Consider the following 27,811-nt stretch of genomic DNA (forward strand, 5'->3'; position numbering starts at 1 on the left):
ACCAGACCCACAAGGTGCTGAGAAAAGTCGAAACATTTAGAAGCAGTGGTGTGTTAAAGGGGCAACTGTCTCTTATGGCTGCAGTGAGTGTCGGGGAATGAATTACATGTTTTCTGATTTCAAAGCAGCTTACTGTCAGTGCTGCCAAGTTGGAGAACAGCCAGGGAGAGAGCTTGTCTAAGCAAAAGCGGCCATTCATACTTTGAACAAATTGGTAATATAATCCAACGTCCTGTTTAAAATGGCCAGAAGTTAACTATTTTGAACCATTAGGAAAAAAATCAGCATCTCCCTCACTGAAAACTGAACATTCATCAAGTTTTTTCAGTACAGCCACACAACACAGTCAGGCCTAGTAATGGTTTTTCATCACTCAAAATGTTGTATTAAATGTACAAGTTATTTAACACATCTCACAAGTTCATGATTTGTGAGTATACTCTCAAGATAGGTGCAACACTTATAAATGATATGTAAGCCTTATGCCACCTCACACAGTGACACTTCAAATAGAGATCTACCAAGTTCTCCTATGTCACAGGTCTGTTTATAGACAAGGAAAGTCGAGGCCAAGCACTGCTAATCCCATGATGGTACACTGAACTTGTAGGTCTGACGGCTGTAGTAGTTCACCTGAAGGGACACTTGTTAAAAACGTGACCTAGATTTAGCAGGTTGTACCCTGCTCATCGAGATATTAATCACATGGATAGGCCAACATATCAAATATAATTTCATGGGTTAGGCCAGTGGTTCTCAAACTGGGGGGTGTGGATGACCAGGTGAAAAATATGGAGTGGAACTAAGCTGAATGAACATGATTTATGTAGGGAAATAAAAAAACAAGTTTGCTGATGCTATAGTGCTGACCTGAATCATTTATTTTATGTCAATTGAATTCACCTGGGCTCCTTTTTCATTTGTTGCTCCCACAATATTGTTAACGATTGATAAGAATTCTGTCCATTTACGTGTGGTGGGGGAATTCACTTTTTTTGCCTTCTGAAGGGGGACATGACAGAAAACGTTTGAGAACCACTGGGTTAGACCAATGTGGCAGGTGTACCAAATAATCTGCCTTTCATTTAATATCAGATATCACTTAGTCCATGTGGCTAACCTCTTTTTCTTTGTACAGTTCACTGAATTATCCCAGGGTTTCCCTACCACCAGCTGTCACCCTGTTTTTCAATATTGATAACCCTAAAGAATGTTTGATGAAACTGTGTTTCAGTGGAAGGTTTCCGTATCCTACGATGGTCTGGAGATCAGAGATAAAACACAAAATTGAATTTCCAGTGAGTGTCATAGTCATAATTTATAGATAAAGGCTTTGTCTAATTGAGGAATACCCAACATTTACTCCCATGGCAAGACAAAAAGCTATGGGAATGTAATGCATTTTGTATTCTGAGATTATTCATATTTGTATCAAGAAGACCAAATTTGGTTCATTTTTAAAGCGAGATAATGGGGACAAGCGGAGTCTTGCTTAACATCAATACACCAGTGTTATAAACATGGAAATTGAAAGAGTAGGTCTGTGTAGACCTTCAGTATGTTACAGAACTGAAAACCAACCAAGATATCAATACCATATAATAAAACCAGAGATGATAACATAAAAATATATTCCACACAGCTATACTAGCGGCTCTGTGAGGCTGTATTTATTGTAGGCATGGTGGTGCTTCGAGCTACATGCTAATGTCAGCATGCTAACTTGCTCACAAAGACAATGCTAACGTGATGTTTAGCAGGCATAATGTTTACCATCTTAGTTTAGCATCTTAGCATGCTAACATTTTCTAATAAGCACTGAACAGTACGCTGAGGCTGATGGGAATGCCATTAGTGATCTGATGATGTTGCTAGAAAAGTTAAGGATCATCAAAGTTATTAAAATGAATCCTGTGGGGAACACGACTGTCTGTACAAAATTCCATGGTAATCCATTCAGTAGTTGTTAAGATATGAGTCTAGACCAAAGTGGTGGACCGACAGACTGACGTTGCCATGGTTAGCATGGCTAAAAACACAAGACAGAAATACCCTAATTTTATATTACATGCTGTGAGCCACCAGAGTCTCATTAATGAATGTTTATGAATGTGTTGGCTCAGTCACTTTATATGACCTTTCTCTCTCAATGTATTTATCTGTCTGTCTCTTTCTCAGAGTGGTGTCCTCCATCCACGCCATCATGGCAACCACGGCAGGAGTCATCGTTGTGTCATCATGCCGGGGCAACGTCATTAACGACAGGTAAGACTTCATGTCATTAATCCCCTTCGTGAAACAGTGGTTACTAGTGGTAACCCATACACCTCTGAACCCCCTGATTTCCCACTCAATCATTACACTTTCTTACCTGCACCCATCAGGGCCATATCAGAACTTTGAGTTTAGTCATAAGATAAAAAATGGTTAAGTTTAGAAGAGGACTTCCCACTCTGTCTGTAACTACAGTGGGATTCATAAGATCAAAGACTCCACACTGGAGACGCACCAGGATGCCATTCATTGACGTGGGGAAGTTGAGGGAGGTTCAACTTTATGCAAATGTCCTCTGACGCATGGTAGCGACAGCCTGGCGACAACCAAATCACGTTCGTTTTCATTACTTCTTGAAACAGAAAAATATAGTAGTTTTCCACTCCACTCAACTAGCTAAAAGCACTTCAAACTAAATGGAAGAAAAGCTTATTGTCACGGTAAATGTCTTCCCAATTCTCTATGATATACTGTAGCTTTAACAAGTTTGAATTAAAAAATCTATGCATGAAAGCACATCACTCTGAAAATGGACTATTTCTTCGTGCTCCAGATTTGTGGCAACGTGAGAAAATAACCCCAATCTAAGTATGTAAATATTGCACTCAACGCACACATCTGCAAGCTTCAGGTTCATGAGAGATAAGAAACCGCCTTCCTCTTTGTATCTGTATGTGTGAACACACTGTTAGCATTGTGCTGCATCACAGTTCAATGTCACATTGACAAAACATGATATATTGCTTTTAAAAACCTCTCTGCTGGCTTTTTCCTCTTAGAGAACCACTTAGAGATGGTGAAATTCACATGTTCCCGCACACCCACACTGCATAGGTTTATTACTGTATGCTACTGCACTTCTGGTGTGAATTTGAACTCAAAAAAAGATGTTAAGACACCACTTTTCTTGTCTATTTGCAACAGTGTTTCTAGCAGCCTAGTCTCTATGGGATAATGGCTGCACTAGGGTGGAAACAAGGGTTATCTGTGTACCAACACAAGGATGGTCCAGGGTTTAGGCTGCCCTAAATATCCTGGAAGAACAGTTGTACCGCTGTGCTATATCTGTACTAGAGAGTTTTCTACTACACACTTTTCAGCTAGCAAGTTGACTGTACTGCTTTCTGTCATAGATACGTCATAGGCTTTACCCCATGAGACTGTGTTGTCTGTGGAGAAGGTGCAGCACAGTGGTTTCTCAATGCTAAAGCAATTTTTATGCCATGTGCAGTTCTCATTTTTAATGAGGTCTGGGTAAAAAAAGGGACCCACAAAAATATTTTTTTCCCCTCCATATTCCTTACAAGGACAGTTCACCCTACTCTTATTCAGCTAGCTGCTTTCATCCAAGCCCTGCTTCCACATCAGCCACCTGGCAGCAAGATAGTGTTAGCATAGCATTAGCCTCCCTGTGCAGTGTAGGAAAGTGTGACGCTAAGCTAGTGCTAGCCTATTAATCCTACTGAGTCAGCGGCCAGACCACGGCATGCCCAGTTTCAGGCTGCTAATCTCCGCCGCCCCTCCCCTTCACCCACAGGGCTTAATTCCTCCACAACGCTGCTCAGTTCTGCTGTCCTGTGACGTGCACAAGGCCTGGAGCTTATCAGACACATGCTCCAGAGTCAGATCCATGAATACTCCTAATACTCCATCCCAATCTGTCACTTCATTTAGCCTTCATTTCCTCAGTTGCAGTAACATTTACAAGGTTTTGCTGTGGAAAAACCTCCTATACTGAGGAAACGGTATTGGAGTTTTATACAGAGAGTATGCTCCATCCTGACGCTTTAGCATACAATATGTTGAGTGTGTTAGCATGGAGCATATTATACCCCATGTTAGAACGAGGATTATTTTGGTGTCGTGTTCTTATCACTGAACAGCTAAACTGACCAATACCCAGTGTCACAAAAAATTGGATAAGCCTTCAAGGGAAAATTCTGGTTTATTATAGTGTGGCCATCATTCCTATCAGTTATAATAATATTGTACTGACCAAGCTAATATCTGAGATCTGGGAACACAGCAACATCAAACCAAAGATAATCAGATTGGACAAGATACACGAGCAGACAGATTTTATACATCACAGTTTACAGGCCCTGGTTAAAATTTTAACCACCGTACATTCCGTAGTTGCGCAGACAGTTTTCTTGTGCAATAAGGGATTGTTGCCAACATTTTGGGAGCACTCACTAGTTCCCAACTAATCTTTTTAGGCCGGTACTGATATCAATATGTATATCGCTAAATGTGATGGACAATATACTGGCCAATATTAATTTTTTTTGCATGAACATTTTTTGAAGGATCCCCTACATTTTTTTTAATTTTTTTTATTGTGACCAAGATATGTACTGAGCTGGACATTTTACTGTTGTCATTGTTTCTAAACAACCTGAAACATACAGTATCTTTGGCATGTCTATACTGCAATTTCTTCTTTCTTACCAGCTGACATGTAGCGTAGCTTGATACCGATATATCTACGATAAGCTAGGAGGCCTATGTGTCTAGCTTGCTTGATTTATCAGTCGAACCCTAGCAATTACTTTTGATTTTACCTCCAAATAAAGTGGTTTAGAAAATGTCTGGTCGCCTCACTGTTTGAGTTCCTGCCCCATCGGCTTCATTTTAGCGATGTCACCATGTTTCCAGATATTAGCAATTGACTTTGAGTATAATGTCATTTTAACCAATAGAAATAATGCCTAAGGCTACCAAAAAAGAGCCAAAGTTGTAATAAACTGGAATTATCCCTTAAATAGTGCAACCTCACAAACCCTGCAGAAATATAGCTGCTCTACACACTAATGTTTTACAGTACTACTCAATAGCACAAAACAAAATTACACATGCTGCATCCTAAAAAAAATACAATAATGCAAAGCTACTGTATATAGCCAAATGAACAAGTAGGTTTAATATCATTCCTGCTTTGGTCAGTGGCTCCTCCAGATTACCTTGAATTTATCCTAAAGCAGTTGTCTGATTAGTTGAAAGGTGCAGCACAGAGGAAGTATACAAGTGTGTTGGTTTGTAGGTACATTTATATGGGAAAGACGAGTGTTTCTCTGTGTGTGCTTACAAAAACAGTTCATCTGTATTTTCCATTGCCTTTAATACAGCAAATATACAGTATATACTACAGAATCGACACATGTAGCCTTCATTCTACCCTGAGCTGTTTGTAGTGCCTTACTACTCTTAATCTCCATTCACTGACCTTAAGAGCTGAAAAGCCCCGTCAGAGGTCAGAGGCCAGTAGCTCAGCTCTGCCCTGCAGCTTTACTCCATTCTGTCCACATAATTAACCATCACTGTAATCGGCGCTTATTAGAGTGCTGCAGCCATCTAAGCCTTTGCATGCTTATGTTAGAGAGACAAGGTATAAGTATCTGTTCGTGTTTACTTCTACTGAAACTAAAGGTCATTCAGTTTACCATCTACTGGCATTGAATGCTGTGATAATACTACTTAATCAATCACCCTAACTTACCATTGACTGTGAGATGGCCTATTTGGCCTGCTTACATTATGTTAGACTGATTTTAGTAGGGCAGTACGATTCTGGTCAAAATGAGAATCAAACTTTTTCCTACTCATAATTCATATTCCAATTTTATTTTTCTTTTACATGATTCTTGAGGACACCATTTTTAAAAAAATAAAAAATATATGATCATTAATGCTTTTTTTAAACACACAACTTATATGCAACTACATGAACGCTAAATTTAAGAATAATCCAATAAGTCTCTTGTCTGCTCTTCAGAGCACCTTTGAACAAAAATTTCCTGTGTGTAATTTTAAAAATGTAATTAATATACAGTTCACCTATAGCCAGATGTAGCCTATTCCCCAAAAGACTGAGGCCTAGTCCAGTTATGAAGGGAGATTGCTTTCATAATAGATTATCCCTTGTTTTGACAACCATTTTTTCCACCTCCAAACACCAGCAGGTTAGTGCCTGCTTCAGTCTGTGTGATCCTCAGGGAAAACACAGTTGGTAACCACAGACTGTTCATGGTAAAGTAATTACCGATAAAAAGAGACAGTCAGGCTTGTGTATGATTTCATAGTTTAGTTTGACCATAAATATGTTGCGGCCTCAAAATGATGCATTTTTTGCATTTCTGCCTTGACTGCTGCTCTACAATGTAATGTTAATGTGTAACATTAGAGAAGGTAGCACAACATAAAAACAGTTGCAGGAGGGCATTGAGTAGCGTTTGTCTAGTTTAACATTTAGTCTCTGTAGTCTTTTAAGGTTCCCGCAGTGGATCGACGACAGGGATTTTACAATGAAGTTTTCCTGGCCTTAATTACTTAATCATATTCTTTGTTTTTTGTTTTGTTTAGTTTTTTATTCTTTTTTTGTTACTTTTTCTGTGTGGTGTTTTGACTCCACACAGCAGACTTTGCAATTTATTTTTTGTCAGAACTCATCGCAGGGTTTCCGCATTTTTGTTGTCCCTAAAAAGCTTTTTCTTTCACCACATTCATTCTGCTGTTTCTCACCCACGTTTGATGTCGTACCCCTCTCTTCTTGTGCACGTTTTATTTCACGTTTAGTAACTCAAACTTGTCATTTGTTGATACAGCTTACAGAGAATTTTGGTAGCGCTTTGTTTGATCCAGTGGATCTCGCCACTAATGCAAACATGGCAAAATCATTGTCACATGAAAATGAGACAAAAGCGTGAATTGAGATAGGAATCTTAATATGATTAATTAAATGTTGAGTACAGATGTTGAGTTATTTAGATGTATTTTGTTTGTTCTTCCTCAGGCACTGGCTGGCCACCTACTTTGTCATCTGGTACGGTGTGCCCTACATGACATACGACATCTTCGCCATGTACCTCAGTCACTACCACCGCTTCCGCATCAAAGGGCACGAGGACTACAAGCAGCATTCACTGAGGACCATAAACTCCTTCGTCCGCAGAGAGTTCCTGCTGGTGTTGCATCATATCGCCCTGCTCACTATCCTGCTGCCTGTAACACTGGTGAGGAGGGGAGGGAGGGATGGTGAGAAAAATGAGGGCGAGATTGAGGCAGTATTGATGAAGTCTTGTTGTCAGTAGTCAAGGCCAATAATTGAGATCAAAACTGAATGTAATGCAGGCAGCACTGGTGGTGATGGATCACTAGCTTGCTGCATTAGCTGCTGGTAGAAATCACTGTCCTGCAGTGCTGGTGCTAAAATGATTAGCATCACAGATCACAATCTTAATCTACGCTCTGGGATTACTGGCTGTTTACTACAACTGTCATGGATCTCATTGGGTTGTTCAGTGTGTGACTGACACCAGTTTGCTCCATTGTTTTGGGTTATTATTGCTACTGCATTACCTGTGCACATACTGTATGGTGTACATTTAAAAAACCAAAAATGCAGATACTAGCCTGCTTTGTTAATAGTAAGTGAAACATTTTATTTATGGAATTTTAGAGCTGAAATGATTAGTTGATTAATCAATTAGTGGAAAACTAATCTGTAATTGATTAATTGTTTAAGTCATTTCTCAAGCAAAAATAAGAAAAAGTAACTTCCTCTTTCTCAAATATACATTTGCTGGGGGGTTTTCTTTTTCATGTTAGTAAACTTAATATCTTTGGGTTTTTGACTGCTGGTCGGAACAAACAAGGAATTCTGATATGTCAACTTGCACTTTAGGAAATTGTAATGGCTATTATTCACTTTTTTAATCAGCCCTACTGAATTTAGGTGTCCATGTGTGAGCTAAAGGGATTATACTGCTGTTCACATTATACATTACATTACTCCTGAGCATTTTTTCAAAGCATAGTGTAGTGATTTTTATGATTTTGAATGTTTTTTTTCTACCTTTCAGGCAGCCATTGAATTCTGGTTATATCAGTATGGTACACAAATCTGCTGGAAGAGTTGTCATAAATAATAACTTATGTGTTCTTTTAGTAGTGTCCACTGCCAGTAATGCGTTATTAGTGTGTGCCATAATGTAATGCATTGTTTTCAAATCAATCCTTGCTTTAAGATGCATTATCTTCTAATGATTACTTAAGTGGCAACAAAAAAAAAAACAGGCATGATGCTCACGGTCATGGATTATCTATCAAGTAATTTTTCTGACTTGCAAGTCCGGTTTCAACCTGTACTGATATAAATGGACCTCAAGGCTGCCTGGAATGTAAGGGAAAGGCAATATGTTTGGATTAAAAAGTGTTTGGATGCTTTGGAAAGTGGTTGGCAGTAATGTAAAATATACGTGATATGAAGTACATTAGTGTGCAAACAAGCTAATCTACCTTTTCCTCAAAACATTTATTATATCACCGCGTTATTATGTATACAATACCTCAGATGTGCCACACACAAACAGATAATCTCAACAAAATTCAGAACACACGGTTTGAAGCCTCTTACATACTGCATTGCATTAATAAGAGGTGTTCAGTACATGTATGAACTTGTCTTTTACACTCAACCTTCAAACTGAACTGACTATACTGAATCCCCATTGTCACTGACCGAATCAGTGACTTTTTGAATTGGAGTTCCCCTCAATGGTGGCTGAAAGCATGATTATCAGGTTAGCTGCGATACACAGGTCATTCCTGTTTAGGAGATTACTGAAAGACAGCAAGAGCCACAGAAACAATCATGTTATGATAACTCTGTTATAAGCAGCTGCTGAGCTATTAACCTTACAAAGAGTGCGTTTACAGGCCTAGTTTTGTAATGAACTGAACAAAAGCAGTTTGAACCAGCAACAGACTGAATTTAGTACTGAACTGAAGAAGACGCTAATGATGATTCACTTTCTGTTGTACGTACTGAAGTGCATTTGAACAGCGATGCGATCACTTAGCTTAGACTAAAAATTAACAAACTATATATTTAGTGAATATGACTCTTTAGGGTTGTTACCCTAACCCGCAGTTTCTACCAGGATGGAACATCCTTTGAAACAGAAGTTTAGACCATCAGGTGATACTAAAATTGTCCAAATGAAATTACATTGTGGCTCCTGAGAGTAGGGTAAAGGCGTCTGTGTACTTTTACAATTTCTGTAACTTTCTGAAACCCAGCAATCTGGCAATCATGCCAGGTGTATAGAGGTGTGAAAGTAGGCAGGGTTTGAACTCTCTGAAGCTACATCCATACTAATACGTTTTACTTTTGAAACGCATAACTTTTGCTACATTCACATTACTCCGGCATTTTCGAACCCGTAAAATGGTGACTTTCAATAATGCTGCTGACCCCGTTTTAGTTTGAAAACTGGACGGGTGGAAACGGAGACTTTTGAAAACAATGACGCAGACACCCATGTTCGCTTCCTGATTGGGTCTTATCAGTCACGACGTGTCCTTCCCTGATTCGTCACACCCCTATTACGTTTACAAACTACATCAGCCTTGACAACCAGTGGTTAATTCAACATGGATAACAAAATACAGACGTTGCTGACCTTGTTGTCACCATGTCATTGGTCCAAGCAAAGAAATCTCTGGTCTTACTAGTATTTTCTGCAACTAAGCAACCAGCCGCAGAGTAGACATTCTGCTTCCTGTTTACACCAGCACGTGCATGCCCAGTGTACATGAATGGTCAGGTGATGTGCGTTTTCAGGCGGAGATTATTTCTGAAACTGTGCTAAAACGCTTGTGTGTACAGAGATTGTTTTCATTTTAAAATGCTGTTTTAAAATGAAAACGTATTAGTGTGGATGTAGCCTCAAGCTCTCTTTTTTCATACTTTAGACATCACTTTTCAGATCTGCAACGCTGTGAATGCCTTCAAGGAAAGATTGTCCGAAATCATACACTATTATCCCTGTTTGAACTTTTAATCGTCTCACTCCTCTCTAGGACAGTAGACTTTTCACCTGGCCTTCCAGCCTGCTTTTCGAGCATATCCCAGCCTTAACATCCTTGGTTACATCAGAGGTGGATTACACTGATGAGCCAGTATGCACTTTATGATTAAATCCCTGTGCTGAAGTGTTGGTCAAACTCAGTTTATGCAAGAGTGGAATACTTCACTGACTGACTGTGTGTTCCATGGGAGGAAATGTTACAGTCCAACTTGGTCAGTTCAAAAGAATAACAAGTGTTCAGGCCTCAAGGGAGTATATTGCAGGAAAGGAAAGAGAACACTAAGCCAGTAGCCTAATTATTGATTACTTTCTTTGAACAAATAGCAGCAAATGATTCTTTATTGTTTTCTTTTACGTCCTTGAATTGTAAGTTTTGTAAATGGACAGATGCAATAAGAATGGACAGGAAGAGAGAATGAAAGGTGCAGGTTGTTTTCTGCTGAGATACAAGTGTTAGAGGACAAATGGAAGCCAGGGAAAGATCTCAATATACATGAAAGCGTCAAAGCATGGAAAAAAGTATTTGAATGGATGAATACAGTCAGTTGTTAAGTGAGGGCAAGGGAGGAAGCAGGCAACAATAGGAGAGGTACTGTGGACCATGATGACTTTTAGTGCAGGCATGACCGGCAAATTGTAAACCTGTTGAACTGTTGAACTGATAAAACAGTTTGAGCAGTAAAGTGAATTCCTTTAAAAGTATGTGGAAAGTTCATAATAGTGCAGCCATCTATTTTGAATATATATACATAAATGATATGTATATATGTTACCACGCATTTGAATTTGGTAATTCAGGAGCTTGCTCCATACTGTCTTCAACCTACCGATTGTCAACCTACTGTCCCATAGAGTTTACAGAAGCATGTAACATAGCCACTCTCCATTACAAGTAGTATCCCAGGTTAGCGGGTCAGGTGCAGTGGAAACCCGGCCCTTTGTTTGCAGTGGCAATATGAGATCACATTACCCTACATTATTCAGCCCCAGCTGCAGTCATCCTCTCTTTTCTCTAAACTCACCACCACTCCCTCTGTTCCTCCTCTTGTTCCGTCACTCATCAGCTTTATGCCATTCTGGCTTGCCTGGGTATGAGCTGGGCGGCAAGCAATTAAAGGACATTGACATGCAAGAGGAGGAAAAGACAGAACCTTTAGGTGATGAGACCCACGTATCTCTAAAAAGTCAACTTTTCATGAGCACAAAAACAGCCCTGTGTTCAGCTTTGTGACGATGCATTCTCCAGCTGATCCAAGGGAGGCTTTAAATAGTTTATTTAGTTTAAGAAGTAGGAGAATTTTCTCAAACCATAAAGGAACACATCCTTTAAATTAAAAATTACCTAATTTGGAGATACATGGTTTTTACTGCACAGGAAGGGTATGAAAAATTGTAATCTGTAAGGTAACGAGTAAAGCTGTCAGACAAATGCAATGGAGTAAAAAGTAAAAAATGTTCCTCTGAGATATAGTGGAGTATAAAGTTGTTAAAAATGGAAATACTCAAGTAAAGTACAAGTGCCTCGAATTTGTTTAAGTACAGTGCTTGAGTAAATGTACTTAGTTACATTCCCCCACTGGCTTTAATTGGTAACATTAATTTATAGCTGCATTCCATTTAGATGTGCCAGTTTAAGGGTCCAGGTATTGTGCATGCTCACTCACTAGCCGGGTTTACTGTAATACCTAAATGGAACAGAGCCATCATTAACGGTATTATTCCCACCAGTCCTTTTCCTGCTATGACAAGTCAAAATGTCTGCTTTGCCTAAAAATGATAATAATATGTTAAGTTGGCAAATGAGCCTAAAGTTGAAACTTTGGATTTACCAGTTGAGCTACGTAACAACCACTGAATTATGGTCACACATAGATGCACCGATTGAATCCATCAGATTGGTGTCCGCCCCGATACTGACCTTATTAAGAAGATCTTAATGTGACTGATCCACATTACATTCAGTTATGTCCATGTCATTATAAAATTCACTTTGTTTGCTATAATTTACATTCATTCAGTCATGCCGGGCCACCGACTCAATTTTTCAATTCTAAATTTGGGAAAAATAGGTGCCGGATCAGTACTCTGTATTGGCAGATACCCTGAGTTTAAGTATCAGAATCGGTGTGAGGAGAGAAAAAGTTGAATCAGTGCATCCCCAGTCACTTTAGGGCATGACCAAACAAAAATCTGATTGTGGCCAAAACGTGTGTCACCCACAAGGTTTTTGGGCTCACATTTAAAGGTAGGATAAGGAGCTCAGAGTGGAACCACTGCTCCTGAGTCAGTTGAGATGAGTCGGGCATCAGATCAGGATGCCTTCTGGAGGCCGCCTTGTGTAGGTTATATTGCAATTAGTTTGCTGTCACCCCAACCTGCTCAGCATATTTTAGCTCTATATTTACACACGTTTTTAATGATGGTGCAAGGTGTTACATCAACATCTAGTCAAAATTGCTGGGTTTTTATAGTTTGACAGAGTGTACTGATACATGAGATTGATTTTTTTTTGTTCATGTCAACCTTTTAGCTAGTGGCTAACCATGATTCCCATATTATAAATGCATCTATTTTACACACAGTCTAATGTATGTAGTAGAAAAGTCAAATAAATCCTTGGACAGATGGTAAGCATCAGACTCTAGCAACCACAAATACACCTATTGTTCTCAGTAGCTGCAGGCAAACTAGAGGATTGAGTGGTGCATCAGAATAGTGTGTTGTGGCTCACAACTCAGGCCAGTTTTAGCACATTTACACAGAATGCAGAGACTTTTTTATATCAGACATATCTCATATTACAGTTATGGGATTAAGACTGAAAACTGCTGAAGTTGCCCTTTTAGGAAGTTTTGTGTGCAGGGTAAGGTTTAAATTATGCCTCATACAGCATCTCACACAGACATAGATAAAGGTAACACATGCCCATAGCAGGTGGGGAGGTAGCCAGGTAATTTGTTAGGCGTGGTGTAAAGTTCCCCTCTGTTGTCTCAGTCATTCTTTCATGGGCAGATGGCAAGGCCACGTCTGGAGCCGCTCATGCTTTATTCATCCTCAGCACACAGCAAGCTCGGCTACCAGGCAGTGCTTGTCTTTTGTCTGGAGTCTCTTTATCCATCTAGACTGACTCACCTATTCTAGGTTGGCCTCTCTAACTACACAGCACTGTGCCACTGGTCAATATTTGAAAGCTTTATTCATTAATTATGTACAGGACATCACTCCCTCCTCTGCCCTGTCCAGCCTCATGCTGCCATCTTGCCATCTTGAAGTTGTGGTAGAATAAGACATCTGCCTTTGTGGTTGTGACATTGTACAAAAAAAAACATAGTGAGTATACCAATATCAGCTAGAGGATTTTACTCAACAGCCTCTGGGTGTTGGTCTTAAATTGAATCCACCTAGGATTGAAAAATGTTCAGTATGTCTGTGCATGTGGAGTACAGTAAAGTAAATACTTTCTTCCTTGCTAAAGAGACTACCAAACCTTGTTTAGTATTTATTGGAAAATAAAGTAAAATATCCATGTACCCAGCCAACTTGTCGGGATTGGTGTTGATCAATATTGTGTATGTCACGAATCTTGATACTCCAAAGTCTGCATTTCTGGACAACATACATCATAGTGACATAGCAACAAGGGTCTTCCCATATTAAAAGCTCCTCAAAAATGAGGCTAAGCAATGCAGCCTGTTGCCTGTATTTGGAGGACACAAGTGGATAAAAAATAACCAAGCCACTGCAGAGTGCAAAGCGTGTTATCCCAGGATAAACCAGCAGAACTCTTGTTAGCAGCCTGGATATGGAGCTAAATAAATAGACATTATATGGATATATGTACGATATACCATGTATATGTGCTTTTTGTCCGTCATATGTTGAAGTGAAATATTAGAGCTCATTCTGTAAACTGGGGTGTCACGAAAGTTGCCCCAGTTTACCACTGGTGTTTACATTTCATTGACTGGTTGAGGGAAACTTCCTGGTGATAAATATGATGAGAACTGCCCGAATGCACCATGTGTTTTGTTCGCTGAGAGGTTAGATGGCACCATTTTGGGAGGAGTAGTAGGTTCAGCCTTGCTTTCAGGTCCTCTGAAGCCACCAACTTCATGTTGTCCATAGCTTTGTTTCAGTGACATCTCTCAGGTGCACCAAGCCTCTAAAGTGCTGCTGTTGATTGATAACTGAAGAAAGGCTGTACAAATCCTGTCCAAGTCTTCCTGCCATAACAGATCCACACAGACATCCTCTCTCAACAGATATTATACAAAACACTATAGGACACTACATAAAATATTACATAAAACTAGTTTACTTCAGAGCAATTAAATTAAACACATCTCAAATTGGCTTCACAAAGGACCAACGACCATGTGAAGCATGTAGCAACCTTAAGTACGGCTTTCAGTGGAGAGTTTTAGTTCAGAGGTTTTTACACCCTGAAATATATGTTATATAGGATTGTTTTTTTGCTCAAATTTAAAGATAAACATCTACATAATATATTGGCTAACAGCACCTTCATTCCAAATGTAAATCAATCTTTAGAAACACATACTAAAACCTTGTGGGCGATACACAACAATGATATTGTCCCATGTCTTTTGAAGCCTCTCTTGGCATATTTCCAGTGAGACTGTTCAGAAATTGTCCTTGAATGTCAGCTGTGTTTTTTTCCATGCTTATGTTTGTTTGCTCACTCTGTGTGTGCTCTGTTTGTCTGTTCCTCAGTTCTTCAGAAGGGACCAGGGGGATTTCTTCATTGGCTGCTTGTTTCTAACAGAGCTCAGCACGCCCTTCGTCTCCCTGGGGAAGATACTTATTCAGGTGAGACAGCACGTACACATGTGCATTCACCAGGTACAAACTAGGAAGTCATACAACTGTCATTTAATGTATGCTGTCCCTTTTATCTAAAATTCTCAAAGCCAAAGGTTTTGAGACTATGTGGAGTAAACATTATAAGATTGGCCACCATTACTTTGTCAGACAGGTCAACTACCATACAGCCAAGTTGGGCAATCATTTAATAAACAAGCAGCGATTGTCGCATCATAGCTTAGCAACGAGAGGCCTGTCAAGCTTTGGATTTCTCCACATGCCGAAATGGGGCTCCAATAAGAGTGATATTTAAAGATTAGTTTAAAGAGCTTTGAGGGAAGTGTCTTTTTCTAGCCTTTCAAAAACTAAATATCACAAGCAAAAGTGTAAAGAATAGATTTAACAGTGTGCCGAGCATTACTTCCCAGGTCAAGGATCACATGAATAATTACATTACTTTGTGGGGATACAGGTGATGAGTTTAGGATAACATTAGTGACTCTGTCCTGCTGCATTTGGAAGTTTACACTCCAGCAAGCCAAACTTGTTATCCTAGATAGCATTACATTCACCTAAAACATTTGTTAGTCCTCACCCTAAAAGCCTAACCTTTTTCTCTTGTGACGTTAAAAGTGAAACACACTGTTCGAAAATATGAATAATAAAACATAAATCTAACCTCTGTCTTGTTTGTTCAAGTGTGCGAGCTAAAAAGCCACACAGGGTTGTGCTAGAGCAATATAACAGTCTGATCTAATTTCATTATCATACTTATAGGACTTACCAGCTCTACACTGCAATACAAGAACATTGTTGTCTTCTATGTCATTAGCTGGTGAGGATGAAGACCTGTGACATACAGCTTTAACCTCAGTCTTGTTATATCATGTACTGTATGTAACCATCAAGTGTATATTTAAAGCTATTTACAGGGTTCTCATTTTAAAACGAGTAACTGGAAACAATTAAAAGTCAGCCAGACATCATGGAGCTAAGATTAGCTTAATTAGCTAGCTAGCTACAGCTGATAAAATCTGTTAGCAACAGTTGTCATTTCAGCCGACAAACAACTGTCAATCGCAGGCTAGAAATGAGAAGCTGCTTTTGTCTTCTTCTGTCTAAAAATCAAGGGCCCAATATTTAAAAAATTATTATAAATTTTAAGTGATAAATATGCCACCGTTATCATTGTAAACTGCATATGTGTTGTGCAAGAACGGAAAGCTTAACAGGTGTGTGATGCTGGCTTGCTTTCCATGCATGCTGGCAGCATTGTTATTCAAGCAATGCAGAAAACGTGTACCACATTGGGCCCCCCGATATGTTGCAATGGAAATAGAAAATTGCATGGAAAACCAAATACTGATAATGTGCCATAGCAAGCAACCTCTGCAAAATACACCTCGGTCCAAACATCTCAAATAGAGGATATATGCAAAATTCCTCAATAATTACATAAGTGCCAAGCAAAGCAATTGCTTCCTTTTTAATATATCTACCATTCTATTACTACAACTACAAATGTCTTGACTGAATCAGTTGAACCAAATACGTAGATACATGATCAGCCTAATCTAAGAAGGTCCATTAGGGTTTGACATGATGCTTTCATGGTATAAAATAAAGGCCTCAACTTTGTAAGTATATTTTTTGAAATACAAAAGACTGTCAGCAATACTGTTGTCAGTTACCTCAGATTTATTTAAAGTCATCACTTAAAATTATAGAAATGCATAAGTGACAGTTGAAATGATTTGACACATATATGTATATATAATATGACCTTAAGCCATGTAGCATCAATGCTATGACTCTCTACCAGGGCAAAAGAAAGTCATCCATCCTTTTTCTTTTGCAGTTGCTACTCAGGTGATGTGCTGTATCTTGCATCATCATAAACCTGAGTATCTTCATTTCATTTGGGATGTATCTTGTCACTGTACTATCAATAATTAAGGTGCATGGCTCACCAAAAAAATAAACATCAGTCAGTCAGTAGCATTCAGCTAAGAAGCAATAGTAGTGTTCACTGTCCCTGCCTCTCCCATCCACAGCAGTTAATGCCTTTATTGGTTCCACCCATACAATGGGCATTACATCCTACACTTTGACAAGCACATATGTGCTGTATAGTCAGACTCTGTGTGTTTTAGAAAAGCCGTAATCTAAGAATTTACTGTGTATCCCAGTGAAATCAGTGGACCGTGGGATTTCAGGTGTTTGCTGACATCTGGTGTCAGCAGACAAAAAGAGCAAAGCAAAGCTCCACTGCTTCTCTCTGTCTTTAAAAATGCTGCCCTCCTTTGGACTAGATCAGCACTAACAGAAACTCTGCCAGACATTTTTACTGCTCTCAACAGCAGAGTTGATTCCTATTGATTTTGTGTAGATCAGGTGTTCCCACAGCCTTTCACAAAAAGAAGAAGATCATAGAATCACATATGATTTTTGTTGTTTGGTATGACTTCGTAAAGACTGGTGAAGAGGTACCAACAACAGTTGAAGCCCAGGAATTTAGTTCTCACCAAAATCCAGTCTCTTCCACTGAAAAAATAAGTGTGGCATTTTTACTGTATTTGTTATAATATAGTTATTATTTATATACAGTACAGCTTTAGTCATTACTGTTAGAGGGATTTTGTCATTTAGGCTAACTGAAGTGTTAGACAAGTGGATATTTTGACCTGTTGGTGGTGGTAGATGAAATGTCAGGCTCTAATGAATGTCTGCACCCAGTTTCTGAACTCTTCAGAAACTGGTGTGGACCATTGGTGTGGACATTTTGGCTTAAAGAAAGCTACTTTTACAGCTTAAAGTCACAGTAAAACTGTAGTTAGGGCGTCTTAGCTACTATGACCCACAAGCTAACGGTCAAAAACGGCTTCATATGATGGCGGGTTAGCTAGTCGCCCCAAGTCACATTTGATAAATTATTGTATAAACCCCATGAGTTCAGGATGAGTCATCAAAAATATTTTAGCATTTAGCATTTTGATATATAAATACTCTAAAAATGTGTTTTGTTTTTTTAACATATATTTGACAGAAACCAAGAGATAACTGAACAATTAACACAAGGAAACAGGATATTTTTAATTTCACTGTGCTACTTTAAAATCCTCTTTCTATCCCTTCCTCTTTTTTGTCTCCCCCACCAGCTTAGCCTCCAGGAATGCTGGCTGCACAAGGTCAATGGCGGTATGGTACTGCTCACCTTCTTTATGTGCCGCATCGCCCTCTTCCCCTACATGTACTGGGTGTACGGCCACCACTACGGCATCCCGCTCTACAGCGTGCCCTTCCATCTGCCGCTGTCTGCCAACCTGGGCAACTTGTGCATCCTGGCACCGCAGGTCTACTGGTTTGTCCTGCTTTGCCGAAAGGGCTACCGTCTGTACCGGCGTAGCCGTATGCCAGACTCGTCTCCTGCGGCCACTGTCACTGACAATTCTAAGGATGAGTGATCCAGTTCACGATTACCCGCTCAAGCCGCACACTCAGCTACTAACGCAACTACTTCTGCAAAGGCACTAGTTTGACTTAACACATTTCAAACCCCACCATTGTACTGTAGTACACCAGGACTGCCTGCTCTTGTCCCACAACTCCTGGGCATTTTCCGCACACTTTAACTCCTCTGTTACAAATCTGCTGCCTAAGTGGACCTCTCCACCGATCCAATTCTACTACTGAAGTTTGATGATTTGGTTTTTTTGGGATTTGGCTCTTGCCTGGATCTTGTAGAAGTGCTAATACTGCGTCTGTCAACATTTACAACACTGAAGAAAGACCATGTTTGCTTCACTGAGAGTAAAACATGGAGTAAAAGCACCAGAAACTGAAGAAGAGCCTCCATGGAGAGACATTATCTTATCTCTTACGCCTACTGTGTTTACAGCCTCTGCTGATTTGGAAGGTCTGTTACAGTGTGTGTGAGAGAGTTGCTGTTTTGACAGGTTGTATTTATTTTTATGGTTTTGCTGTAATGTGTCTGATAGTGGCGTTTCCTCTCCCATCCATTCACTAATCACACTGACGAGAAGGATTAGGAATTTTGGTGGGTGGGATGTAAATTCAGGCAATATTAGAAGGAATAATTGTGAGGAATACATGTCACCTCATCCACATTTGAAAGCTAAAACAGCTACATTTGCTAACACCCCGTTAATGTGATAGGTTCTAACTTTTCACCTCTGTTTATTTTGTTTGTAGTTTTCCATTTTGTTTGCCAGTTTGCAAATTTGCAGCAACAATCCCACGTTCCTCATTGTAACATCCAGCACACTTTTATGGCCCTGGCTCATTTGTTTCCAGAAGCCATCCCCTTCAACAGGGTGCTAGCTCTGTATGCATGGTGTATCCCCAGGAAATGCTGCTCTCATGTTCTTGGGAATGCTTTTACTTTCGTTTTAACAAAGTTGAACATTTTCAACTGGCAATATCCTCCATTGTTGGAGTTGGAGAATGGTGACACCAACAAGGGATTACCTCAGTTGTGGGAACCATTCTTCATTTTCCCAAAATAAATTTTTTTGATTAAATGCATGGCATAAAACATGTCCCTGCTGGATGCTTTTTTGGTCCAGACCTCAAATCAGTCACCTTAAGAAAAATACACACCAGACTGCTCATAATGTCTAAATAATAATGTAAAGCCATGATAGGATAAGATGCGGCCCTCTGTTAGAAAATATTGTGTATTTGGATTAACTTACACCCAAGTGCAAGGATTGGCGAAATTCAGATTTTGAATTTGTGCTAGGTCTGTATTGTTTGCATATGTAAGGGTTTTTACCCACTTTTACAGAGCAGAGGGTAACTTAGGTTTCTTGCTACTGAGAGATTAATCCTTTGAATCCACAATCTCTGTTTAGATGACACTGGAGCATTGCAGCTGCCATAGAACGGGGTGATGGGGGGACATGGTAATGCCTAATGTGGGACGAACTCAGGGCCAAGGTCAGAGCAATAAGCTGAGCAGTGGCTCGCCAGGGCAAACTTATACATAGGATTGAAATTTCTGAGCAACCAGCCACAAAACACTAAGGGTATCTGGAGGGATTATTCCTGAAACAGATCTATAACATCCAGTAACTGATAAGTTTCCCTGAGGCTTCAGATATTTATATGCACTTGTGTATCAGCTGTTGCATTGAGCACTTCACACAGGGCTGTATATACTTCATGTTATTTGAGATTTACATACATTTTAGTTTCATCACAAAAAAAAAATGTTTTGAAACTTAAACCTATACCTAGACATCGTAATTAGACCTGAGAGGACCATTGTTTTTATTTTTTGTGGGCTTCACAGTTGCTTAAAGGCATTTATGAGAGAAAATCACATTAAGTCAAATGCTTCACTTTTAATCTTGAGAGTATTATTTCTTCATATCAAAGAATAAATAGAGGATATTATTTTCAAAAGAATGCTGCAGGGTCAGTTTCATACACAATCTAGACCCTGAGGTTAATTTAACACCTTGGATAACATTCGTGGTCATTCAAGCTTTATAGTGAACTAACTGATTAAGTATACGTTAATGGCCTTTTTTATGTCCTGCAAATTCAATCTATGCAAAAGAGGCTGCTGCGGTGCATGTATACAACACTAACGTCAAGTCATATCTGATTGATCCACACCTCATTATATTAAGTTCTTAAATTTTTGGGGACCATACATTTATTTCTACTGTACATTTATTTCTACTGGGACTCCACACCACAAATCAAGGCCTAATGTTGCATTTCAGTTGAGTTGGAAGTTGAAAATTCTTTGCCTGTCTTTCAAATTTACCTCACCTGTGTTTTGATTAATTCAAGTTCATATAATGCTGAAATAAAAAGTGTGTATTGATCATTATTAACAAATTTTGTAGCATAAACCAAAACGTTTACAGCTGCAGCTCAGTTGACAAGTCAGTTTTCCTGTTTGGATACTGATTTGATAGGGCTGTCACTTTAAAAAAAAAAAAGAAGAAAAAAATCAAGTTTTAATACAACTAATATGAAAATTAATCAATTTGAATGAAACTCACTTAGCCTGATCCTTAACTTTGTTGTAGAATTGACATAGCTAACAAGTTTTGTTGTCACAGTAATGTTGCATTTTTAAAAGGCAGCAAACAGCCTGACCTTTATCCACAATTTTTGTATCTTTAATCCAAAATATTTGCACACATTACTTTCTCAGATGGTTTTGTGTCTTCTTGAGTGACAACTGTGGGACCATTGTGAATGTGAAAACATAGTGTAACAGTAGTACAAGTTAGAGGAAAGTCATAAAACTGACTTGTAACAATATCTGAAGTTTTATTTAACATAAGCTAACAGCAGCCACCATAAGCTACTGGTCACACCAGACCAAGTAAGGCTGCAGAAGCCGAATGCAGTGTGCTGAATTGAGCGAGGGGGTGTTTTATTGCTTAAGAATTCAACTTTTCATTTGTGTGAGGAAGCTTGTGTTATTTCTTCTTTCATAAGTTACATAGTCTCGCTTTAACGAAGAGAACAATTGCCTAGTTTAGTGATGGGATCAAAGTGACATTTTAGGAACACAAGGCACAAAAAGTGACAGTCCCATGACTTGAAGGCTCTTTTTATTCTCAAATTAAATTTTTCCCTGAAAGAAGTCAAACGTTTCAACTTTCAAGCATCAAGACTGCTGAAAAGACCAGTGTGCCGCTCTTGCATTGTGGGTTCTGTCATGTTACTATGCCCTGTGTGGGGGGTCTTGTTGTAAGTTTCTGCACTCCACTATGGCAAACACACTGGTATCCACGTCTGGTAGGAACAGCGGTGTAGGGAAAAGGTGATGAGCCTTCTTGTTGGTAGACAAACAGTTTGCTGACAAGCAGTGTAAGGATGAGGGCGTAAGGAGAGGCGAGGTGCTGAATGATGGACTTGTTTGTCCATTGCTGACCAGGCCACTCTTACTGGAAACACCCCAGGCTTTGTTCTGCTTTCCGCTGAACTCACCATTTAATCTATAAATTAAATGGTGGTTACCTCTCACTCTGACCTCCCCAAGAAAAACATTTTATTTTCAAAACAGCATACATTCAAGATGCTGTGTTCATCAGTTTTATTCTTACACTTAAGTTTATAATGTATCGAACATCTTGTCTCCACTTTCACTGAAGTCAAAACCAATGGTTGTCACTTTAGTCAACCATTTTTATTTTTGTATTTAAGATTAAAAGCTGCAGGCCATTCCTTTTAAATTGTGTCACCAACTTCTTATCGTACTCCCTTCCAGCCTCCATCATCTCTGCTCGTGTCTTTCGTTTTAACTCATCTTAGTCTCTTTGCTGATGTGCTGCTCTGCAGTGATAGAAAGTTGCTGAGCGTCAGCAGCGCAGAGTGAGCCCTCCCTCCTCTCTGCTGCCATCTGTCGTCAGGATTATCTGCTTGTCCACTCAGCAGTTTACAGGCAGGACCAGTTGGGATTAGCAGGGCCAGGCGGGCATTTCCTATTGAAATTGTGCATGTCTCTTATGTAGTCTGCTGCCTTCAGATACATATATCTCAGTTTTTAGTGACCATGATGTCTCCCTCCACTAAATACACAGAAAGAACTGACATATGGTGTTGTTTTAATACTTTGGGATAGCTTTCACCTGACATTTTTAAAGAGCGATACTGATTAGATTAATGGTTGGTAGAAAAGCCTTTGAAACAGCAATTATACCATTGTGACAAAAAAAAAACCTTTTGAGGTGTAGTAGCAATTCCTTAACACTAAAGTCAAGTCTGTTGTGACAGTTTGTGCTTTGCAGAAAATGCCCTCTTGACATTTTTTTAGAATAGCTTTTTTTGGATTTTCAGAAAGTCACTTTAAACTCCCTGTTGCCCAGGACTCTGATTTTGACAGGTCCATTTGACAGTTGTGGAAACTGTCAAATTTGACAGACAGTTATGGAAATGTATGTCACATTTGACAGAGTGTTGTGGGAACTGTTAGATGGATCAGTGGAGGAGATTAAATTTGAGGTTCATTGTGCTGGACCATTAAGATTTTAACAGCAGTCTCTAGGCTTAGCTTTGAAATCATAAAATAGGCCTAAATATAGAAAACAAAACATTCCACAATTAGATTTAATCATCAAAAGTTCCCTAGTTTTTCCTTTTGATTGCAACAGCTCTTTACTTAAGCAATTCTTTCTTTTCATTGTATCCCTCTGGTAAAACCTGAGAATCCCTCAGAAAGAAGGCATGCAGAGTACACATATCTTTACAGGTATCCTTTGTCACTTCATAGATTCTTAATGTAGAAAGTCTTAAGTTCATCCTCTTTGCTCAGGGTTTGATGAAGTTTGAAGTTGTTAACGTGTGTGTATAGAGGTTTATTTTAGGACGATGAAACTGAGACTGATTCTGAAGATGATCACATCTAGAATTCTGTTTCTTTTCTATGTTTTTTTTTTAGCTGTGTTTTTCTTATAGATTTTTCTTCTATTTATGCTGTCTGACATGGCTTGTGATACTTCAACTTCTAAGGGTTGGTAAACCAAAGACTGTCTGGCACTTGAGTTAATCACAGTAACTATAGTGATATGAAGAGAGATCCATTTGATTTTCAGTATTTTAGACATGCTGTAGATGATGTGACCCACTTCTCATTTAAAAACATAACTAACCTCCAATCGTATCCTCTTTTTTTGGGTCCCAGAGCATGACCAACTTGTTGGGTGTGTGATGGATGTTTCATCGGAGGATGTAGTGGAAAAAATACAGATTTACCTGCTGTTTAGTTGATTGTCCACTAACACTCACAATATACATACAGTACATTTAACTCTACTGTATGGGGCAGTGACATTTTACTTCATCATTTTAGCACATTGGTTGTGAAACTATGTAATGATTATACTGATAAACTTTTCACATAACACAAAATTAAAGTTAAAAAATATATGTTTTATATCCCTTGTACTTGTATGTAAGGAGATAATTTAATCGTGTGACTCTTGTTGAATGGGAACATAGACACCAAAATTAACACATGTACAGTGTTGGCTCTGCTGCACCATGCTAATGCTATTTAGCATAGGCCTAAACTATGAGGAGCAAAAGTTGGCTTCTTGTTAACACTATTTTGAGTGAGAGTTCATGCCATGCTAGCACTTTATCTTACATTGTTGAGTCATATCAAGCTCCATGCTAACAGTTAATATATGTTGAGAGGTGGTTTAGCACTAACACTTTAGCATCCATGAGTCCATATGAACACTTTATCTTACACTGTTGAGGCATAATAAGTAAATCCAAGCTAACACGTAATTTATGGTGAGTGGTTGTTCCAAGCCAGCACCTCATCTCGCACTATTAAGTCTAGCAGGTTTGATGCTAATACTTTAGCGCAATAGTCAGCCTCGCTAACATTATTTTGAGTAAGACTGCACTCCATGCTAACACTTAAGCACGTAGAACTATATGTTAAGTGGTTGCATACTACATGCTAACATTGTATCCTTTGAGTGGTAGCAAGCACCATGCTAACACTTAATATATCTTGAGTGGTAGTTGAATCCAAGCCAACAACTTATCACACACTAGTATGTTAAGTGATAGCAGGTTTGATGCTAATACTTTAGCGCAATAGTCAGCCTCTTGCTAACATTATTTTGAATGAGAGTACACTCCATGCTAACACTTTAGCACACAGTACTATTGAGTGGATATAAATGACACGTTGACACTAGTAATGATAAGATAAGTGATAGTGGGCTCCATGCTAATACTTTAATACATGACTATGTGTTTAGTGGTTGCAGACTACATGCCGACAATATCACACACACTTATCAAACATGTAGCCCCTATGCTAATACTTTAGCATAGGCCTACAATACATTGAGGCCACTGAACTTTTTATTATTACTGCAAACCAATGACATCCTTTGGGGCTAGCTTCTGTTCTGCTTTTGTTCCTCAGTAGATTTTCTCAGAGAGTTTCTTTATTCAGCATTTTGTAAAGCTTAAACATGTTCATATGATTATCTGTTATATTCTAAGCCAAATGGGCCAAATCTGCTATTCTGAGCATCTGCTAGTAAATATTTGAGCGCTTTGTCATTTTAACAATGATTAATTTGTTCACTTTCATTTAGTTCAGCTCCCATGATGTTTTGACAGCCCCCCAGTAAGACAGATGGAGAGATGTTGGTGAATGCTAACACCTTGTCAGAAATGCTGATTAAAGAAACTGTCTATGAGAAGAAACATTTAGGAACAGAGGAGGAAATTATAAATGGGGCAGGACTTTGCCTCTCTACATGGCTTGGAGTTGTTGCCAATAATGTTGCACCCGTTAAATGTACACTGCTTTTACATTTTAATTAAACTGTATGAGAACTCCTTATCATCTGACGGTAAATGGCATGTATCTTTTTGAGGTGCTGTAAATAGCACAGTAGTCTACGACCAGGGAAACAGCCATGGCAAATTTTGGTGTCTTATGTTCCCATCATTTAAAGGGCAAGTTGACAAAGACACATGGTAAATCCTTTGTCATTTTACATCCAAAGTGATACAAAAATAACACACTGATATGCTAAACTGATATGCTTTAGGTCATACTCATGTTTGGAGTTTCTGTGGATTGTTGAGATGTGAATGGGAATGATAACTTGCATGTGGGATCTCTTCTGCCCCCATGACACATTTTGTACAATTTTGCTGCTTTGTATTCACACATCGATTCAGGGTTGGTCCCTCTGTCCTAGGCAGTGCAGGATTTGGGCTGGGGGTAGGTTAGCAGCCAGTATTAGGCATTCCCACTGACTTGCTACACAGTGGATTTTGGTCAAGGCTGAATGAAGGTTTTAAAGTTAGAATGGGTTTAAAAATTGCGGTCTAATGCCACGTTCATGTCATGTTGGATGTAAATAAGAGCTGATGGATGGAGAGTAACTTTCACATCATCTTGTGCTGGGATCAGACTACACAATATAAGCCCAATAATGCGGACAACAATTGCTCTTTTTACCCACCGTGTAGTTTGTCGTAGCGGCAACCGACCCAGCATCTGGGACGCCTCACAATGTAACGACAAAAAGACTAGCATGTGGTCATATTTTTTTTGCCTTCTCTGACCTAGTTTGACAACTTTTATGACCGTGATGGTGACCCATAGAAGCACAGATCGCCCCTCCATGCACAACTGTAAAGACAAAGAAGTGAATGATTTTGTGGGTGACATCAGGTGGATGAGTGAAGTCAGTCCCTGGCACCTCCTTTCCCATCACAAATGTACGGCAAGCTATGATTGGTCCATAGTGTAGTCTGCCATGTTTCTTGGCCAAGTCTCAGCAATATGCTGACACAGTGACCGTCTCAAAAGGCGTAAATATCGTGTAGTCTGATCCCGGCATTAGTAGTAATTACAAGTGGAACATGTCATTTTTTGCAGGGTTTGTCATCACTCAATTGGTGTCAATTGCAAAGTGCTTCTAACAGTAGAAAATACACAGATCATTAGTAAAAAAAAATTCAGTTATAATCACACATATATACAATCAGCTCTACTTATAACACCTAAACCGATGTCTTCAAACATGTAGCAATGATATTCTGTTGTTTGGGTTCTTCTGATATGATATGAATGCAGTATTAGGCTAATGAACTGCACAAAAAATGACTTTGAAACTTACAGATTTCGGATGAGCTTGGAATTTAAGCGCTGCAAAACTGTGTTGCTGGGACTGATTTTGATCCGTGGACAGTGAACCAAATTTGGTCTCCAGTGCCTTGTGAAAAATCTATTTGTGATACCCACAAAACTCGGTATGAAAGAGCTACGTTGGCAGGCAGTGTTTACAGGTTGTGGCTGTATTTATCATGTTAATTGTCATCATCCTGAAGGAGAATTACTGTTTCATTACTGTCATTTTTGGTGTTCACAAGAGTCATCAAGAAAAGTCTCATTGTTTGTTTTAAAAATCATATCATTCATATTTTAACTATATTTTAACTGGTTAAAGCAATTTGAAACAAATTGCTATGCATTTACTGCTAGAATGAACTTCCTTTGATTCTGTTGAAATTAAGGCCTTTAAATTAATATTTTGTAGTATTTCATATTTTGTAGCATTTAATCTATATTTTCAAATGATCGAGCAAATCCCATACTTTTGTTTTTCTGAATGGATATGCATAATTTAAGGTTGAAACCCTTTAAGGAATAGATATATTGTAGTCATGAATTTGTTTGCTGTGCTTCTGTTGTTTTAGACCTTTCACCTGTCAGTTTGGTGGATGTGTAGGCTATGTTTTGGAGATTTGGATTTTAATCTTGACCTGCTGTCCATATCACTCATGGGTGTGTAACTGACTTAAATGCAGCACCTTCACAACCTTTTAACACTTCCTGCCCCACATTATTTTTGATAGCATTCTAATTTTTCATACATATATATCAGATTTGAAGCATCTGTCCTTTTTTTGTAGCGTGACCCGTTTTTGAGGAAATTTCCTATCTGAAAAGAGCCTGGACTGTTTTACGAAATAGCTTAAAATGATTGATGTAAGAGGAGTTATGTACTGTAGCTGCAACTTGTGAATTCAGAGCACCCCTTTAAATAAATTTGATTTGATAGACTGTTTTGAACAAGTCTCTGTTTTGTTTTCCTTGTCTTGTCATCTGTGTCTGCACACCATCTACATCTTATTAGAAGACAGTTTTCACTTAGGTTTTATTTTAAAGCCCCTGAAAACTTGGCTTCAAATCTTAAGTATTTCTCTATACCATTAAATATTCATGTTTCACTTTCATTTAGCCTGTCATTGTGTTCATGTTAGCCGATTTTCTTATTGGGAGGGGGGGTTCATTTGTTTTCTTT

At 38.9% G+C, this 27,811-nt stretch overlaps 1 protein-coding gene across 1 annotated transcript in view; it reads left to right on the forward strand.

Annotated features, from left to right (window-relative positions):
* The window catches only part of tlcd3a (TLC domain containing 3A), a 36,157-nt gene extending 8,587 nt beyond the window's left edge, over positions 1 to 27,570 (forward strand). Inside the window, exons 2-5 of the mRNA XM_044221366.1 lie at positions 2,179 to 2,265; positions 7,067 to 7,286; positions 14,880 to 14,975; positions 18,128 to 27,570. Of these exons, the coding sequence (XP_044077301.1) occupies positions 2,179 to 2,265; positions 7,067 to 7,286; positions 14,880 to 14,975; positions 18,128 to 18,433 (709 nt within the window). The 3' untranslated portion in view covers positions 18,434 to 27,570. The remainder of the gene's footprint in view (positions 1 to 2,178; positions 2,266 to 7,066; positions 7,287 to 14,879; positions 14,976 to 18,127) is intronic.
* The last annotated feature ends 241 nt before the right edge of the window (positions 27,571 to 27,811 follow it).

Source organism: Siniperca chuatsi, linkage group LG14 (assembly GCF_020085105.1).
Source record: "Siniperca chuatsi isolate FFG_IHB_CAS linkage group LG14, ASM2008510v1, whole genome shotgun sequence".
Classification (NCBI taxonomy): domain Eukaryota; kingdom Metazoa; phylum Chordata; class Actinopteri; order Centrarchiformes; family Sinipercidae; genus Siniperca; species Siniperca chuatsi.